Here is a 17,872-nt window from a genome sequence, read left to right as displayed (position 1 = left end):
CCGGTGTAGCTCATCCAGTGATGCCGACCGGTGTAGCTCGTCCAGTCATACCGACCGGTGTAGCTGTCCAATGATACCGACCGGTGTAGCTCGTTCAATGATACCGACCGGTGTAGCTGTCCAGTGATACCGACCGGTGTAGCTCGTCCAATGATACCGACCGGTGTAGCTCGTTCAATGATGCCGACCGGTGTAGCTCGTTCAATGATGCCGACCGGTGTAGCTCGTCCAGTGATACCGACCGGTGTAGCTCGTCCAATGATACCGACCGGTGTAGCTCGTCCAATGATACCGACCGGTGTAGCTCGTCCAATGATACCGACCGGTGTAGCTCGTCCAGTGATACCGACCGGTGTAGCTCGTCCAGTGATACCGACCGGTGTAGCTCGTCCAATGATACCGACCGGTGTAGCTCGTCCAGTGATACCGACCGGTGTAGCTCGTCCAATGATACCGACCGGTGTAGCTGTCCAATGATACAGACCGGTGTAGCTGTCCAATGATACCGACCGGTGTAGCTCGTCCAATGATACTGATCGGTGTAGCTGTCCAATGATACCGACCGGTGTAGCTGTCCAATGATACCGACCGGTGTAGCTCGTTCAATGATGCCGACCGGTGTAGCTCGTCCAGTGATACCGACCGGTGTAGCTCGTCCAGTGATACCGACCGGTGTAGCTGTCCAGTGATACTGACCGGTGTAGCTCGTTCAATGATGCCGACCGGTGTAGCTCATCCAGTGATACTGACCGGTGTAGCTCGTCCAGTGATACCGACCGGTGTAGCTCGTCCAGTGATACCGACCGGTGTAGCTGTCCAGTGATACTGACCGGTGTAGCTCGTTCAATGATGCCGACCGGTGTAGCTCATCCAGTGATACTGACCGGTGTAGCTCGTCCAGTGATGCCGACCGGTGTAGCTCGTCCAGTGATGCCGACCGGTGTAGCTCGTCCACCAATACCCTCTGGTGGAGTGGGCACCTTGTTGGCTCCAAGCTGGAGCAATATCGGCCGCCCGAGGATTGGTCCTGTTCAGGATGGCATGGGCTGGATTGGGAGTGCGGTGATGACAGTTTCCCCACCATTTTAGGGGCTCTCCCGTCCCACTCACACCCAGTGGCACCACTGAGAATTTGCCTGTATATTTCCGGTCCAGTGGGAAACGCGGGATGAGTTGGCAGCTGTCCCTCATGGCTATGTGTTTGGTACAAAGTCAGTACAAGTGACCAGAGTGGGGAGTAACGGTGAGACATTGTGGCATTGCAGAGAGTCTGTGCTTTGAAGGTCTCTCTGGAACTTGCTCCTTGTGACCAGTTGTTTGCTTTGCTCTCAGGTTATCAGCCCTGTGACCCCCAGGTGATCTGCAATCGTGTCCATCACGTGACCAGCTGCCTGGAGGAACTGCACGGGCTGGCATCGCACCGGCGGGCAGAGCTGGAGGGATCGCGGTGCCTCTGGGCATTCTACCAGGAGATGGAGGAGGCGGAGGGCTGGATCCAGGAGAAGGAGCAGGTGATCACCTCTCCGAACCATGGCAAGGATGTGAGCAGCGTCACCCTCCTGCTGAGCAAACATCGGGGCCTGATGGGGGAACTGGCGGGGAGGTGCGGGCTGCTGACTCAAACCATCACCAAGGGTGAGCAGATTCTGGCACAGAAACACTTTGGGACGGGTAACATCCAGGAGAGGATTCTGGAGGTGAGACTTCAGTGGAAAAGGTTGGACGAGTTAGCAGCTCTCCGACAAGAGCACCTCCAGCAAGGCTTAAACTTCTTCCAGTTTAAGGCCGATACGGATGAGCTGGAGGACTGGCTCCAGGACACGTACCGCATTGTATCCAGCGACGACTTTGGACACGACGAGTATTCAACGCAGTCGCTGGCCAAGAAACACGGAGGGCTGGTGGAGGACATTGAGCAGCAGCAGCAGGTGGTGGAGACTCTGCGGAGACATGCACTGAGACTCGCCCCCGAGTACCTGGGGTTGGAGGAGGTGCAGAGCCGAGTGGCAGAGGTGGAGGGTTTGTACGCAGAGGTGATGGAGGTGGCGGGCTTACGCAGGCAGTGGCTGCTGGACGCCCTGGCTGTCTATCGCATGTTCAGTGAGGTGAGCGCCTGTGAGCTGTGGATCGATGAGAAGGAGCAATGGCTCAACAGGATGGAGATTCCAGAGAAACTGGAGGATCTGGAACTGGTCCAACAGAGGTAAGGGCCTGCACATTGCCCCGCCCACGCCGGGCCCTGGCCCCGCCCAAGCCGGGCCCTGGCCGAGCCCCGGCCCCGCCCACAACTTGAATGAGGACCCTCGCCCATAAAGAACCCGGCTCCTTCCTCATTTTTGTCTCTTGCCCTGCCCCCCACCTATTCCCCCTCCACAGCGCATCCTAATATTACTGCAATGCAACAGCCACCGACCCATACAGCATCCTGAGGTGGGACTTAGGCAACATTCATTGCTCACCTACACCAGCCACATTCCCACAAACTCAGTCACTGTCACATTCAGTAAGGTCGTATTTGCCACTGGCTTATGAACGAACCACAATCAGCGTGGAGCACATGGAACATTATCTTTCCACCATTTTAAACTTAACACAGCGACAGAATCCATTTTAACTCTGGTTGCAACAGATAAAGTGACGAGCCAAGCTGGTCAAACAGTAGCCATTTACAGCACAAGGGCAGCTGGTGGATAATGTTGTCATTTTCTTTGAGGGATGGAAACAGATTCCTATTTCTTTGTTGACTCTACTTTGGGGCTGATCTAACTTAATAACTGATCATTACACAACTCCCAGAGCTCGAGTCTACAGCAGTCATGTGAGATTATAGACTGTCACTCACTGTCATCCCATAGCCCAGTATCAACCCCCAAATAACCCCACTGCCCCGCTCTCTCCCCATAGCTCAGCATCAACCCCAAACTAGTCCCACTGCCCCGCTCTCTCCCCATAGCCCAGTATCAACCCCCAACTAACCCCACTGACCCGCTCTCTCGCCATAGCCCAGTATCAACCCCCAACTAACCCCACTGACCCGCTCTCTCCCCATAGCTCAGCATCAACCCCAAACTAATCCCACTGCACCGCTCTCTCCCCATAGCCCAGTATCAACCCCCAACTAACCCCACTGACCCGCTCTCTCCCCATAGCTCAGTATCAACCCCCAACTAACCCCACTGACCCGCTCTCTCCCCATAGCTCAGCATCAACCCCAAACTAATCCCACTGCCCTGCTCTCTCCACGTAGCCCAGTATCAATCCCAAATTAATCCCACTGCCCTGCTCTCTTCACGTAGCCCAGTATCAATCCCAAACTAATCCCACTGCCCCACTCTCTCCACGTAGCCCAGTATCAATCCCAAACTAATCCCACTGCCCCACTCTCTCCACGTAGCCCAGTATCAATCCCAAACTAATCCCACTGCCCTGCTCTCTCCACGTAGCCCAGTATCAATCCCAAACTAATCCCACTGCCCTGCTCTCTCCACGTAGCCCTGTATCAATCTCAAACTAATCCCACTGCCCCGCTCTCTCCCCATAGCCCAGTATCAACCCTGAACTAATCCCACTGCCCTGCTCTCCCCCCATAACCCTGTATCAATCCCAAACTAATCCGACTAAGTGCATAGACAATAAAGGAAAGGATGACCAAAGGGAATAGGAAGAGGTTAGGAAAGAAGTAAAAAAAAGTTAGGAAAGCAAAGAGGAATGACTAGATTAAATTATCAAGGAATATAAAAAGATATAGTAAAGTATTCTACAGTCACATAAATAACCAAAGAATAATCAGGTTAGGAACATAGGAACAGGATAAACTCACAGGTAATGACGGCGAAATGGCAGAAATATTGAATAGTTATTTTGCCTCAGTATTTACCGAGGAGACTAAAAATAGCAGATCCTGGTGACTGGGAGAGATACGAAGAACAGCAAAAGGTGACAAAACAGATGGTAAGAGCTACAAAAAGTGATAATGAAAAGAAACTTGCAAGGGATTTCAAAATCAACACAAAAAATATTTACAATTATATTAGGAAAAAGAGGGGCAATGTGGGCCCCTTAAAAACTGATATTGTAAATGAAAATAAGGGAATGGCAGACATGTTAAATAATTACTTTGCGTCAGTATTTACAGTAGAGGAAGATGATAGCGTGCTGGACACCCCAAGGAAACTAATTTTGAACCAGGGACGGGGACTCACCATAATTAACGTAGGCAAATTAACAATAATGAAGAAAATAATGGCACTAAAGAGTGACAAGTCCCCAGGACCAGATGGTTTCCATCCCAGGGTTTTAAAGGAAGTCGGTGAGAACATTGCAGAAGCCCTAACTATAATCTTCCAAAGTTCTCTCAATCCAGGAACCGTTCCTTTAGATTGGAAAATTGAACGTCACTCCGCTATTTAAGAAAGGTGAGAGAGGGAAACCAGGGAATTATAAACCAGTTAGCCTAACATCTGTTGTCGGGAAATTACTAAAGTCTATAATTAAGGATAGAGTGACTGAACACCTTGAAAATTTTCAGCTGATCAGAGAAAGCCAGCATGGATTTGTAAAGGGTAGGAGCCTGATTGAATTTTTTGAAGAGGTGTCTAAAGTCGTGGACAGGGATGTTGTGATGACACAAAGATAGGCGGCATTGTAAGCAGTGTAGATGGAAACATAAAATTACAAAGAGAAATTAATAGATTAAGTGAATGGGCAAAACTGTGGCAAATGGATTTCAGTGTGGGCAAGTGTGAGGTCACCCACTTTGGACCTAAAAAGGATAGATCAGAGTACTTTCTAAATGGTGAAAAGCTCGAAACAGTGGAGGTCCAAAGAAACTTAGGGGTCCGTGAACATAGATCATTAAATGCCATAGACATACAGAAAATAATCAAAAAGGCTAATGGAATGCTGGCCTTTATATCTAGAGGACTAGAATACAAGGGGGTAGAAGTTATGCTACAGCTATACAAAGCCCTGGTTAGACCACACCTGGAGTACTGTGTTCAGTTCTGGGCACTGCCCCTTAGGAAGGATATATTGGCCTTGGAGGGAGTGCAGCGTAGATTAAGTAGAATGATACTTGGACTTCAAGGGTTAAATTACGAGGAGCGATTACACAAATTAGGGTTGTATTCCTTGGAATTTAGAAGATATTAAGGGGAACTGACAGGGTGGATAGGGAGAAACTATTTCCGCTGGTTGGGGAGTCTAGGACGAGGCGACATAGCCTAAAAATTAGAGCCAGAACTTTCAGGAGTGAAGTTTGGAAACACTTCGACACACAAAGGGTGGTGGAAGTTCAGAACAATCTTCTGCAAATAGTAGTTGATGCAAGCTCAGTTGTTCATTTTAAATCTGAGATTGATAGATTTTTGTTAACCAAAGGTATTAAGGGATATGGGGCTAAGCCCATGTTGTTACGCAGTTAGGTCACAGATCAGCCGTGATTTTATTGAATGGCAGAACAGGCTCGAGTGGATAAATGGCCTACTACTGTTCCTATACTCTCTCTTTGTCCCTCTTAGTCCCTTTTTTAGATCTCCTCCTTATTTTCTGTATTCAGCCAGATTCTCTACTATATTATGAAGGCCATTGGAGAGGGTGCATAAAAGATTCACAAGGATGAAACCAGACCTGAGAGGATATACTTATCAGGAAAGACGAAGGCTGACAGGTGATCTGATAGATGTCTTTAAGATAATGAAAGGGTTTGACAGGGTAGATGTAGAGAAAATGTTTCCTCTTGTGGGGGAGTCCAAAACTAGAGGGGAAACGTCTTTAGCCAGAGAGTGGTGAGAATGTGGAACTCGCTACCAGAAAGAGTGGTTGAGGCGAATAGCATAGATGCATTTAAGGGGAAGCGAGATAAGCACATGAGGGCGAAAGGAATAGAAGAGTATCCTGATAGGGTGAGATGAAGAGAGGTGGGAGGAGGCTCGTGTGGAGCACAAACACTGCCATTGACCAGTTGGGCCAAACGGCCTGTTTCTGTGCTGTGGACTCAACAAAACTCTCTCCCCGTAGCCCTGTATCAATCCCAAACTAATCCCACTGTCCCGCTCTCTCCCCATTGCCCTGTATCAATCCCAAACTAATCCCACTGCCCCGCTCTCTCCCCATAGCCCTGTATCAATCCCAAATTAATCCCACTGCCCCGCTCTCTCCCCATAGCCCTGTATCAATCCAAAACTAATCCCACTGCCCCGCTCTCTCCCCATAGCCCTGTATCAATCCCAAATTAATCCCACTGCCCCGCTCTCTCCCCATAGCCCTGTATCAATCCCAAACTAATCCCACTGCCCCGCTCTCTCCCCATAGCCCTGTATCAATCCCAAACTAATCCCACTGCCCCGCTCTCTTCCCATAGCCCTGTATCAATCCCAAACTAATCCCACTGCCCCGCTCTCTCCCCATAGCCCTGTATCAATCCCAAACTAATCCCACTGCCCCGCTCTCTCCCCATAGCCCTGTATCAATCCCAAACCATTCCCACTGCCCCGCTCTCTCCCCATAGCCCTGTATCATTCCAAAACTAATCCCACTGCCCTGCTCTCTCCCCGTAGCCCTGTATCAATCCCAAACTAATCCCACTGCCCCGCTCTCTCCCCATAGCCCTGTATCAATCTAAAACTAATCCCACTGCCCCGCTCTCTCCCATAGCCCTGTATCAATCCCAAACTAATCCCACTGCCCCGCTCTCTCCCCATAGCCCTGTATCAATCCCAAACTAATCCCACTGCCCCACTCTCTCCCCATAGCCCTGTATCAATCCAAAACTAATCCCACTGCCCCACTCTCTCCCCATAGCCCTGTATCAATCTCAAACTAATCCCACTGCCCTGCTCTCTCCCCATAGCCCTGTATCAATCCCAAACGAATCCCACTGCCCCACTCTCTCCCCATAGCCCTGTATCAATCCCAAATTAATCCCACTGCCCCGCTCTCTCCCCATAGCCCTGTATCAATCTCAAACTAATCCCACTGCCCTGCTCTCTCCCCATAGCCCTGTATCAATCCCAAACTAATCCCACTGCCCCGCTCTCTCCCCATAGCCCTGTATCAATCCCAAACTAATCCCACTGCCCCGCTTTCTCCCCATAGCCCTGTATCAATCTCAAACTAATCCCACTGCCCTGCTCTCTCCCCATAGCCCTGTATCAATCCCAAACGAATCCCACTGCCCCGCTCTCTCCCCATAGCCCTGTATCAATCCCAAACTAATCCCACTGCCCCGCTCTCTCCCCATAGCCCTGTATCAATCCCAAACTAATCCCACTGCCCCGCTCTCTCCCCATAGCCCTGTATCAATCCCAAACTAATCCCACTGCCCCGCTCTCTCCCCATAGCCCTGTATCAATCCCAAACTAATCCCACTGCCCCGCTCTCTCCCCATAGCCCTGTATCAATCCCAAACTAATCCCACTGCCCCGCTCTCTCCCCATAGCCCTGTATCAATCCCAAACTAATCCCACTGCCCCGCTCTCTCCCCATAGCCCTGTATCAATCCCAAACTAATCCCACTGCCCCGCTCTCTCCCCATAGCCCTGTATCAATCCCAAACTAATCCCACTGCCCTGCTCTCTCCCCATAGCCCTGTATCAATCCAAAACTAATCCCGCTGCCCTGCTCTCTCCCCATAGCCCTGTATCAATCCCAAACTAATCCCACTGCCCCGCTCTCTCCCCATAGCCCTGTATCAATCCCAAACTAATCCCACTGCCCCGCTCTCTCCCCATCGCCCTGTATCAATCCCAAATTAATCCCGCTGCCCTGCTCTCTCCCTGTAGTCCTGTATCAATCCTAAACTAATCCCACTGCCCCGCTCTCTCCCCGTAGCCCTGTATCAATCCTAAACTAATCCCGCTGCCCTGCTCTCTCCCTGCAGCCCAGTATCAATCCTAAACTAATCCCACTCCTCCGCTCTCTCCCCGTAGCCCTGTATCAATCATAAACTACTCCCAATGTCCCGCTCTCTCCCCATAGCCCTGTATCAATCCTAAACTAATCCCATTGCCCCGCTCTCTCCCCATAGCCCTGTATCAATCCAAAACTAATGCCGCTGCCCTGCTCTCTCCCCATAGCCCTGTATCATTCCCAAACTAATCCCACTGCCCCGCTCTCTCCCCGTAGCCCTGTATCAATCCCAAACTAAGCCCACTGCCCCGCTCTCTCCCTGTAGCCCTGTATCAATCCCAAACTAATCCCACTGCCCCGCTCTCTCCCCATAGCCCTGTATCAATCCCAAACTAATCCCACTGCCCCGCTCTCTCGCCATAGCCCTGTATCAATCCCAAACTCATCCCACTGCCCCGCTCTCTCCCCATAGCCCTTTATCAATCTAAAACTAATCCCACTGCCCCGCTCTCTCGCCATAGCCCTGTATCAATCCCAAACTCATCCCACTGCCCCGCTCTTTCCCCATAGTCCTGTATCAATCCAAAACTAATCCCACTGCCCCGCTCTCTCCCCATAGCCCTGTATCAATCCCAAACTAATCCCACTGCCCTGCTCTCTCCCCATAGCCCTGTATCAATCCCAAACTGATCCCACTGCCCTGCTCTCTCCCCATCGCCCTGTATCAATCCCAAACTAATCCCACTGCCCCGCTGTCTCCCCATAGCCCTGTATCAATCCCAAACTAATCCCACTGCCCCGCTGTCTCCCCATAGCCCTGTATCAATCCCAAACTAATCCCACTGCCCCGCTCTCTCCCCATAGCCCTGTATCAATCCCAAACTAATCCCACTGCCCCGCTCTCTCCCCATAGCCCTGTATCAATCCCAAACTAATCCCACTGCCCCACTCTCTCCCCATAGCCCTGTATCAATCCAAAACTAATCCCACTGCCCCACTCTCTCCCCATAGCCCTGTATCAATCTCAAACTAATCCCACTGCCCTGCTCTCTCCCCATAGCCCTGTATCAATCCCAAACGAATCCCACTGCCCCACTCTCTCCCCATAGCCCTGTATCAATCCCAAATTAATCCCACTGCCCCGCTCTCTCCCCATAGCCCTGTATCAATCTCAAACTAATCCCACTGCCCTGCTCTCTCCCCATAGCCCTGTATCAATCCCAAACTAATCCCACTGCCTCGCTCTCTCCCCATAGCCCTGTATCAATCCCAAACTAATCCCACTGCCCCGCTTTCTCCCCATAGCCCTGTATCAATCTCAAACTAATCCCACTGCCCTGCTCTCTCCCCATAGCCCTGTATCAATCCCAAACGAATCCCACTGCCCCGCTCTCTCCCCATAGCCCTGTATCAATCCCAAACTAATCCCACTGCCCCGCTCTCTCCCCATAGCCCTGTATCAATCCCAAACTAATCCCACTGCCCCGCTCTCTCCCCATAGCCCTGTATCAATCCCAAACTAATCCCACTGCCCTACTCTCTCCCCATAGCCCTGTATCAATCCCAAACTAATCCCACTGCCCCGCTCTCTCCCCATAGCCCTGTATCAATCCCAAACTAATCCCACTGCCCTGCTCTCTCCCCATAGCCCTGTATCAATCCCAAACTAATCCCACTGCCCCGCTCTCTCCCCATAGCCCTGTATCAATCCCAAACTAATCCCACTGCCCCGCTCTCTCCCCATAGCCCTGTATCAATCCCAAACTAATCCCACTGCCCTGCTCTCTCCCCATAGCCCTGTATCAATCCAAAACTAATCCCGCTGCCCTGCTCTCTCCCCATAGCCCTGTATCAATCCCAAACTAATCCCACTGCCCCGCTCTCTCCCCATAGCCCTGTATCAATCCCAAATTAATCCCACTGCCCCGCTCTCTCCCCATAGCCCTGTATCAATCCCAAATTAATCCCGCTGCCCTGCTCTCTCCCTGCAGCCCAGTATCAATCCTAAACTAATCCCACTCTTCCGCTCTCTCCCCGTAGCCCTGTATCAATCATAAACTACTCCCAATGTCCCGCTCTCTCCCCATAGCCCTGTATCAATCCTAAACTAATCCCATTGCCCCGCTCTCTCCCCATAGCCCTGTATCAATCCAAAACTAATGCCGCTGCCCTGCTCTCTCCCCATAGCCCTGTATCATTCCCAAACTAATCCCACTGCCCCGCTCTCTCCCCGTAGCCCTGTATCAATCCCAAACTAAGCCCACTGCCCCGCTCTCTCCCTGTAGCCCTGTATCAATCCCAAACTAATCCCACTGCCCTGCTCTCTCCCCATTGCCCTGTATCAATCCCAAACTAATCCCACTGCCCCGCTCTCTCCCCATAGCCCTGTATCAATCTAAAACTAATCCCACTGCCCCGCTCTCTCGCCATAGCCCTGTATCAATCCCAAACTCATCCCACTGCCCCGCTCTTTCCCCATAGTCCTGTATCAATCCAAAACTAATCCCACTGCCCCGCTCTCTCCCCATAGCCCTGTATCAATCCCAAACTAATCCCACTGCCCTGCTCTCTCCCCATAGCCCTGTATCAATCCCAAACTGATCCCACTGCCCTGCTCTCTCCCCATCGCCCTGTATCAATCCCAAACTAATCCCACTGCCCCGCTCTCTCCCCATAGCCCTGTATCAATCCCAAACTAATCCCACTGCCCCGCTGTCTCCCCATAGCCCTGTATCAATCCCAAACTAATCCCACTGCCCCGCTCTCTCCCCATAGCCCTGTATCAATCCCAAACTAATCCCACTGCCCCGCTCTCTCCCCATAGCCCTGTATCAATCCCAAACTAATCCCACTGCCCTGCTCTCTCCCCATAGCCCTGTATCAATCCCAAACTGATCCCACTGCCCTGCTCTCTCCCCATCGCCCTGTATCAATCCCAAACTAATCCCACTGCCCCGCTCTCTCCCCATAGCCCTGTATCAATCCCAAACTAATCCCACTGCCCCGCTGTCTCCCCATAGCCCTGTATCAATCCCAAACTAATCCCACTGCCCCGCTGTCTCCCCATAGCCCTGTATCAATCTAAAACTAATCCCACTGCCCTGCTCTCTCCCCATAGCCCTGTATCAATCCCTAACTAATCCCACTGCCCCGCTTTCTCCCCATAGCCCTGTATCTTCCTCTACTTCAAATATTTATCCAACTTTCAGTTAAAAGATGCAACGGTCTCTCCTTGAACCACCCCAGTGGCAAAGTATTCTGTGTTCCAACAACCTCTGTGTAAGGAAAGTTCTCCCATCTCCTACCCTCACTCTCTGTGATAATTTTAAATTGATGATCCCTCGTCACTGACTCCCCAATCGGAGGAAATAATCTTTTTCTATTCACTCTATCAAAACCCTTCGTAGTTTTAAAACCCTCTATTAAATCTCCGATTATCCTACTCTGCTCCAGTGGAAACAGTCCCAGAATCTCGAGTCTCGCCTCGTAACTCGAGTTTCCCACCCTGGTGAATCTACGCCATGTAGATGCTTTAATGTCTTTCCTATAATGGAGCGCCCAGAACTGTACACTGTCCCTTAACCACATGGTACGGGAGTTCAGTGGTCATGTTACTGAATTAGTAATCCAGAGACCTGGACTAATAATCCAGAGACCTGGACTAATAATCCAGAGACCTGGACTAATAATCCAGAGACCTGGACTAATAATCCAGAGACCTGGACTAATAATCCAGAGACCTGGACTAATAATCCAGAGACCTGGACTAATAATCCAGAGACCTGGACTAATAATCCAGAGAATGTAAACTCAAATCCCACTATGGCAGTTTGAGAACTACAATTTGGTTTTAAAAATCTGGAAATAAAAAGCTTCTTTCAGTAAAAGTGACCATCAAGGTGTCGGATTGTCGTAAAAACCCAACTGGTTCATTAATGTCCTTGAGGGAAAGAAACCTGCCGTCCGTACCCAGACTGGGCCTATATGTGACTCCAGTCCCACACCAACATGGTTGACTCTAAGTGCCCTCGGAAGTGGCCCAGCGAGCAGCTCAGTTACACCAACAACACCACCAACAACAACTTGCATTTATAGCTGTATAAACATCCTTTAACATAGCGAAACATCCCACGGTGATTCACAGGCGCAGTAATCAACACTGCTAAGTCACTCCTGGATCCCCCTGTGCCAGCTGTCACTCCTGGATCCCCCTGTGCCAGCTGTCACTCCTGGATCCCCTGTGCCAGCTGTCACTCCTGGATCCCCTGTGCCAGCTGTCACTCCTGGATCCCCGTGCCAGCTGTCACTCCTGGATCCCCTGTGCCAGCTGTCACTCCTGGATCCCCTGTGCCAGCTGTCACTCCTGGATCCCCTGTGCCAGCTGTCACTCCTGGATCCCCTGTGCCAGCTGTCACTCCTGGATCCCCTGTGCCAGCTGTCACTCCTGGATCCCCTGTGCCAGCTGTCACTCCTGGATCCCCTGTGCCAGCTGTCACTCCTGGACCCCCTGTGCCAGCTGTCACTCCTGGACCCCCTGTGCCAGCTGTCACTCCTGGACCCCCTGTGCCAGCTGTCACTCCTGGACCCCCTGTGCCAGCTGTCACTCCTGGACCCCCTGTGCCAGCTGTCACTCCTGGACCCCCCTGTGCCAGCTGCTGATCCTGAAGTTGCACACTGTGCACCCATTCCGTTCCTTTGCTCTATCTGGAGCACTGCAGTGATGTGTTCCTACAGCATCAGGGGTTGGGAAGGTGCTCAGGTAATGCAGGATCCTCTTGGGGGACGAATACAAGGCCTGACTGGGACTTGGTGGGTATAGTGTAGGGCCCAGCACCAAATCTGGCCATCGGCTGGGGGCCCAGCGCCAAGCCTGGCCGTCGGCTGGGGGCCCAGCGCCAAGCCTGGCCGTCGGCTGGGGGCCCAGCGCCAAGCCTGGCCGTCGGCTGGGGGCCCAGCGCCAAGCCTGGCCGTCGGCTGGGGGCCCAGCGCCAAGCCTGGCCGTCGGCTGGGGGCCCAGCGCCAAGCCTGGCCGTCGGCTGGGGGCCCAGCGCCAAGCCTGGCCGTCGGCTGGGGGCCCAGCGCCAAGCCTGGCCGTCGGCTGGGGGCCCAGCGCCAAGCCTGGCCGTCGGCTGGGGGCCCAGCGCCAAGCCTGGCCGTCGGCTGGGGGCCCAGCGCCAAGCCTGGCCGTCGGCTGGGGGCCCAGCGCCAAGCCTGGCCGTCGGCTGGGGGCCCAGCGCCAAGCCTGGCCGTCGGCTGGGGGCCCATCTGGGGCTATGGGTATCTCAGTGGAAAATGGTTTTCCAGACCCCAGGGATGGGCTTTGTGTGGGAATTGGTACGGGTGACCGGAACCTTCTGAAGACATGGTTGGGAAATTGTCCAGTCTGCAGCTTGGTGTTTGAATGTAGCCTTTCCTCAGTGGATTGTTCTCTTCCTGTAGATTTGAGAGTCTGGACCAGGAGATGAACAGCCTGTTGGCTCGTGTTGTGGAGGTGAACGAAATCGTGCAGCAGCTGGTGGCGAATGGACACCCCAGTGCCACCGAGGTCAGGGGCTGCCAGGATCATCTCAACAGCAGGTACCGTCCGTTACCCTCGGCCTGTCAGCCTGTGTGAGTAAGTGCGTGTGTACGTCTGTGAGTAATGGTGTGATTGTTTATCTGGTCAGGGTGTGTGAATGTACTCCCTGTGTGTTGGTGCTTTCTGTTTTGACATTAGATTCTGATCTGATTCTGCCTCTGAGATCAGCAGAATTCAGCATCTCACTTCACTTTTAAATGTTTGAGCCAAGCTGAGGTCACTTTGATGATCGGGGTCACACGAGCAGCAGGGTTCAGTATTCAAATTAGAAAAGGATTTAAGATAAAAACACAGTAAAGATCAAATTAAACTCAGAGGAGAGAGAACCGAGAAGGAGAGACAGGAGGAGCAAAGTAAGAAGTCCCAATTTTTACATTAATGTTGTTTTGTAGGGTTTAATTTGGTAGTTTCTGATTAATATTTGAATTCTTGTTTCAATGACACAGCACCTGTGCTAAAAACTTTAAACAGCAGCCCGAGAAATGCCAGGAGCTGTTGGGGGTCAGTGGGTTAATTAGAAAGTTTGGGGCGAGGAGTGCCCAGTCTGATCCTGTGTCTGGGGCGAGAAGTGCCCAGTCTGATCCTGTGTCTGGGGCGAGGTGTGCCCAGTCTGATCCTGTGTCTGGGGCGAGGTGTGCCCAGTCTGAGCCTGTGTCTGGGGCGAGGAGTGCCCAGTCTGAGCCTGTGTCTGGGGCGAGGAGTGCCCAGTCTGAGCCTGTGTCTGGGGCGAGGAGTGCCCAGTCTGATCCTGTGTCTGGGGCGAGGAGTGCCCAGTCTGAGCCTGTGTCTGGGGCGAGGAGTGCCCAGTCTGAGCCTGTGTCTGGGGCGAGGAGTGCCCAGTCTGATCCTGTGTCTGGGGCGAGGAGTGCCCAGTCTGATCCTGTGTCTGGGGCGAGGAGTGCCCAGTCTGAGCCTGTGTCTGGGGCGAGGAGTGCCCAGTCTGAGCCTGTGTCTGGGGCGAGGAGTGCCCAGTCTGATCCTGTGTCTGGGGCGAGGAGTGCCCAGTCTGATCCTGTGTCTGGGGCGAGGTGTGCCCAGACGGCGCCTGTGTCTGGGGCGAGGAGTGCCCAGTCTGATCCTGTGTCTGGGGCGAGGAGTGCCCAGTCTGATCCTGTGTCTGGGGCGAGGTGTGCCCAGACGGCGCCTGTGTCTGGGGCGAGGTGTGCCCAGTCTGAGCCTGCCTCTGGGGCGAGGTGTGCCCAGACGGCACCTGTGTCTGGGGCGAGGTGTGCCCAGTCTGAGCCTGCGTCTGGGGCGAGGTGTGCCCAGACGGCGCCTGCGTCTGGGGCGAGGAGTGCCCAGTCTGAGCCTGTGTCTGGGGCGAGGAGTGCCCAGTCTGAGCCTGTGTCTGGGGCGAGGAGTGCCCAGTCTGAGCCTGTGTCTGGGGCGAGGAGTGCCCAGTCTGAGCCTGTGTCTGGGGCGAGGAGTGCCCAGTCTGATCCTGTGTCTGGAGCGAGGAGTGCCCGGACGGCGCCCGTGTCTGGGGCGAGGTGTGCCCAGTCTCAGCCTGTGTCTGGAGCGAGGAGTGCCCGGACGGCGCCTGTGTCTGGGGCGAGGTGTTCCCAGACGGAGCACATATCTGTGTCTGGGGCACCATATGCCGAGATGGAGTGTTTGTTTGTGTCTGGGGCAGGGTGTGTTCACACGGAGCCTGTATATGGGGCAGGGTGTGTTCACACGGAGCCTGTGTCTGGGGCAGGGTGTGTTCACACGGAGCCTGTGTCTAGTGCAGGGTGTGTTCACACGGAGCCTGTGTCTAGTGCAGGGTGTGTTCACACGGAGCCTGTGTCTAGTGCAGGGTGTGTTCACACGGAGCCTGTGTCTAGTGCAGGGTGTGTTCACACGGAGCCTGTGTCTAGTGCAGGGTGTGTTCACACGGAGCCTGTGTCTGGGGCAGGGTGTGTTCACACGGAGCCTGTGTCTGGGGCAGGGTGTGTTCACACGGAGCCTGTGTCCAGTGCAGGGTGTGCTCACACGGAGCCTGTGTCCAGTGCAGGGTGTGTTCACACGGAACCTGAGTCTGGGGCAGTTTCTTTTTTGTGCCCAGTTGGGTTTTATTCGCTGGTTTGATGAGTTTATATTGAGACAAGCTCCTGTACACACTGTGTACAGGGGGACTCTCTCCTGACCCTCAGTTCTCTGGTATACACTGTGTATGGGGAGACTCTCTCCTGACCCTCAGTTCTCTGGTATACACTGTGTACAGGGGGACTCTATCCTGACCCTCAGTTGTCTGGTATACACTGTGTATGGGGGGACTCTGTCCTGACCCTCAGTTGTCTGGTATACACTGTGTATGGGGGGACTCTCTCCTGACCCTCAGTTGTCTGGTATACACTGTGTATGGGGGGACTCTGTCCTGACCCTCAGTTGTCTGGTATACACTGTGTATGGGGGGACTCTATCCTGACCCTCAGTTGTCTGGTATACACTGTGTATGGGGGGACTCTATCCTGACCCTCAGTTGTCTGGTATACACTGTGTATGGGGGAGGCTCTCTCCTGAGCCTCAGTTCACTCGTGTACCTCACAGAGACACTGAGACACATCTCACCATGGATGGTGAGACCCTGAGTCCCTGCAACAGCCTGGATTTCCATCCTGAGTTGATTAGATGGAAATGTTAATAGAATGTCAGCCTTTATAACTCGAAGGCAAGAATATAAAGGGGAGGAAGTTTTGCTACAGCTATACAAAGCCCTGGTTAGACCACATCTGGAGTGCTGTGTACAGTTCTGGACACCGCACCTCAGGAAGGATATATTGACCTTTTTTTTATTCGTTCATGGGATGTGGGCGTCGCTGGCAAGGCCGACATTTATTGCCCATCCCTAATTGCCCTGGAGAAGGTAGTGGTGAGCCGCCTTCTTGAACCGCTGCAGTCCGTGTGGTGAAGGTTCTCCCACAATGCTGTTAGGAAGGGAGTTCCAGGATTTTGACCCAGCGACGATGAAGGAACGGCGATATATTTCCAAGTCGGGATGGTGTGTGACTTGGAGGGGAACGTGCAGGTGGTGTTGTTCCCATGTGCCTGCTGCTCTTGTCCTTCTAGGTGGTAGAGGTCGCAGGTTTGGGAGGTGCTGTCGAAGAAGCCTTGGCGAGTTGCTGCAAGGGAGTGAATGTTTAGGGTGGTGGATGGGGTGCCAATCAAGCGGGCTGCTTTGTCCTGGATGGTGTCGAGCTTCTTGAGTGTTGTTGGAGCTGCACTCATCCAGACAAGTGGAGAGTATTCCATCACACTCCTGACTTGTGCTTTGTAGATGGTGGAAAGGTTTTGGGGAGTCAGGAGGTGAGTCACTCGCCGCAGAATTCCCAGCCTCTGACCTGCTCTCGTAGCCATGGTATTTATATGGCTGGTCCAGTTAAGTTTCTGCTCAATGGTGACCCCCAGGATGTTGATGGTGGGGGATTCGGCGATGTTAATGCCGTTGAATGTCATGGGGAGGTGGTTGGACTCTCTCTTGTTGGAGATGGTCATTGCCTGGCACTTATCTGGCGCGAACGTTACTTGCCACTTATGAGCCCAAGCCTGGATGTTGTCCAGGTCTTGCTGCATGTGGGCTCGGACTGCTTCATTATTTGAGGGGTTGCGAATGGAACTGAACACTGTGCAATCATCAGCGAACATCCCCATTTCTGACCTTATGATGGAGGGAAGGTCATTGATGAAGCAGCTGAAGATGATTGGGCCTAGGACACTGCCCTGAGGAACTCCTGCAGCAATGTCCTGGGGCTGAGATGATTGGCCTCCAACACCCACTACCATCTTCCTTTGTGCTCGGTATGACTCCAGCCACTGGAGAGTGTGCCACACTCAGTCAAATGCTGCCTTGATGTCAAGGGCAGTCACTCTCACCTCACCTCTGGAATTCAGCTCTTTTGTCCATATTTGGACCAAGGCTGTAATGAGGTCTGGAGCCGAGTGGTCCTGGCGGAACCCAAACTGAGCATCGGTGAGCAGGTTATTGGTGAGTAAGTGCTTGGAAGGAATGCTACCAGGGCTCCAAGGGTTAGATTATGAGGACAGATTACATAAACTAGATTTGTATTCCCTGGAGCATAGACAATAAAGGGGTGATTTGATTGAGGTTTTTAGGATTTTTGAAAGGGATTGATCGGGTAGAGAGAGAGAATTTTTTTCTGCTGGTGCTGGTCTAGAACAAGGGGACTTAACCTTGATCAGAGCCAGGCCATTCAGGAGAAACGTTAGGAAACACTTCTTCATACAAAAGGTGATAGAAGTGTGGAACTCTGTCCCACAAAAAGCAGTAGATGCTAGCTCAATTAATCATTTTAAATCTGAGATCGATCGATTTTTCGCCAGCCAAGGGTATTAAGGGATATGGAGCAAAGGCGGGTGGATAAGAACATATGAAATAGGAGCAGGAGTAGGCCAATCGGCCCCTCGCGCCTGCTCCACCATTCAGTAAGTTCATGGCTGATCTTC

At 52.7% G+C, this 17,872-nt stretch overlaps 1 protein-coding gene across 2 annotated transcripts in view; it reads left to right on the top strand.

Moving 5' to 3' along the window:
• Positions 1 to 17,872, top strand: part of LOC137306094 (spectrin beta chain, non-erythrocytic 1-like) — a 321,761-nt gene that overhangs the window by 120,127 nt on the left and 183,762 nt on the right. For both annotated transcript variants that reach the window (XM_067975159.1, XM_067975160.1), the window contains exons 14-15: positions 1,333 to 2,203; positions 13,288 to 13,425. In XM_067975159.1, the coding sequence (XP_067831260.1) occupies positions 1,333 to 2,203; positions 13,288 to 13,425 (1,009 nt within the window). The remainder of the gene's footprint in view (positions 1 to 1,332; positions 2,204 to 13,287; positions 13,426 to 17,872) is intronic.

The sequence above is a fragment of the Heptranchias perlo genome, chromosome 41 (genome assembly GCF_035084215.1).
Source record: "Heptranchias perlo isolate sHepPer1 chromosome 41, sHepPer1.hap1, whole genome shotgun sequence".
NCBI classification, from domain to species: domain Eukaryota; kingdom Metazoa; phylum Chordata; class Chondrichthyes; order Hexanchiformes; family Hexanchidae; genus Heptranchias; species Heptranchias perlo.
This window is presented reverse-complemented; position numbering and strand designations above follow the sequence as displayed.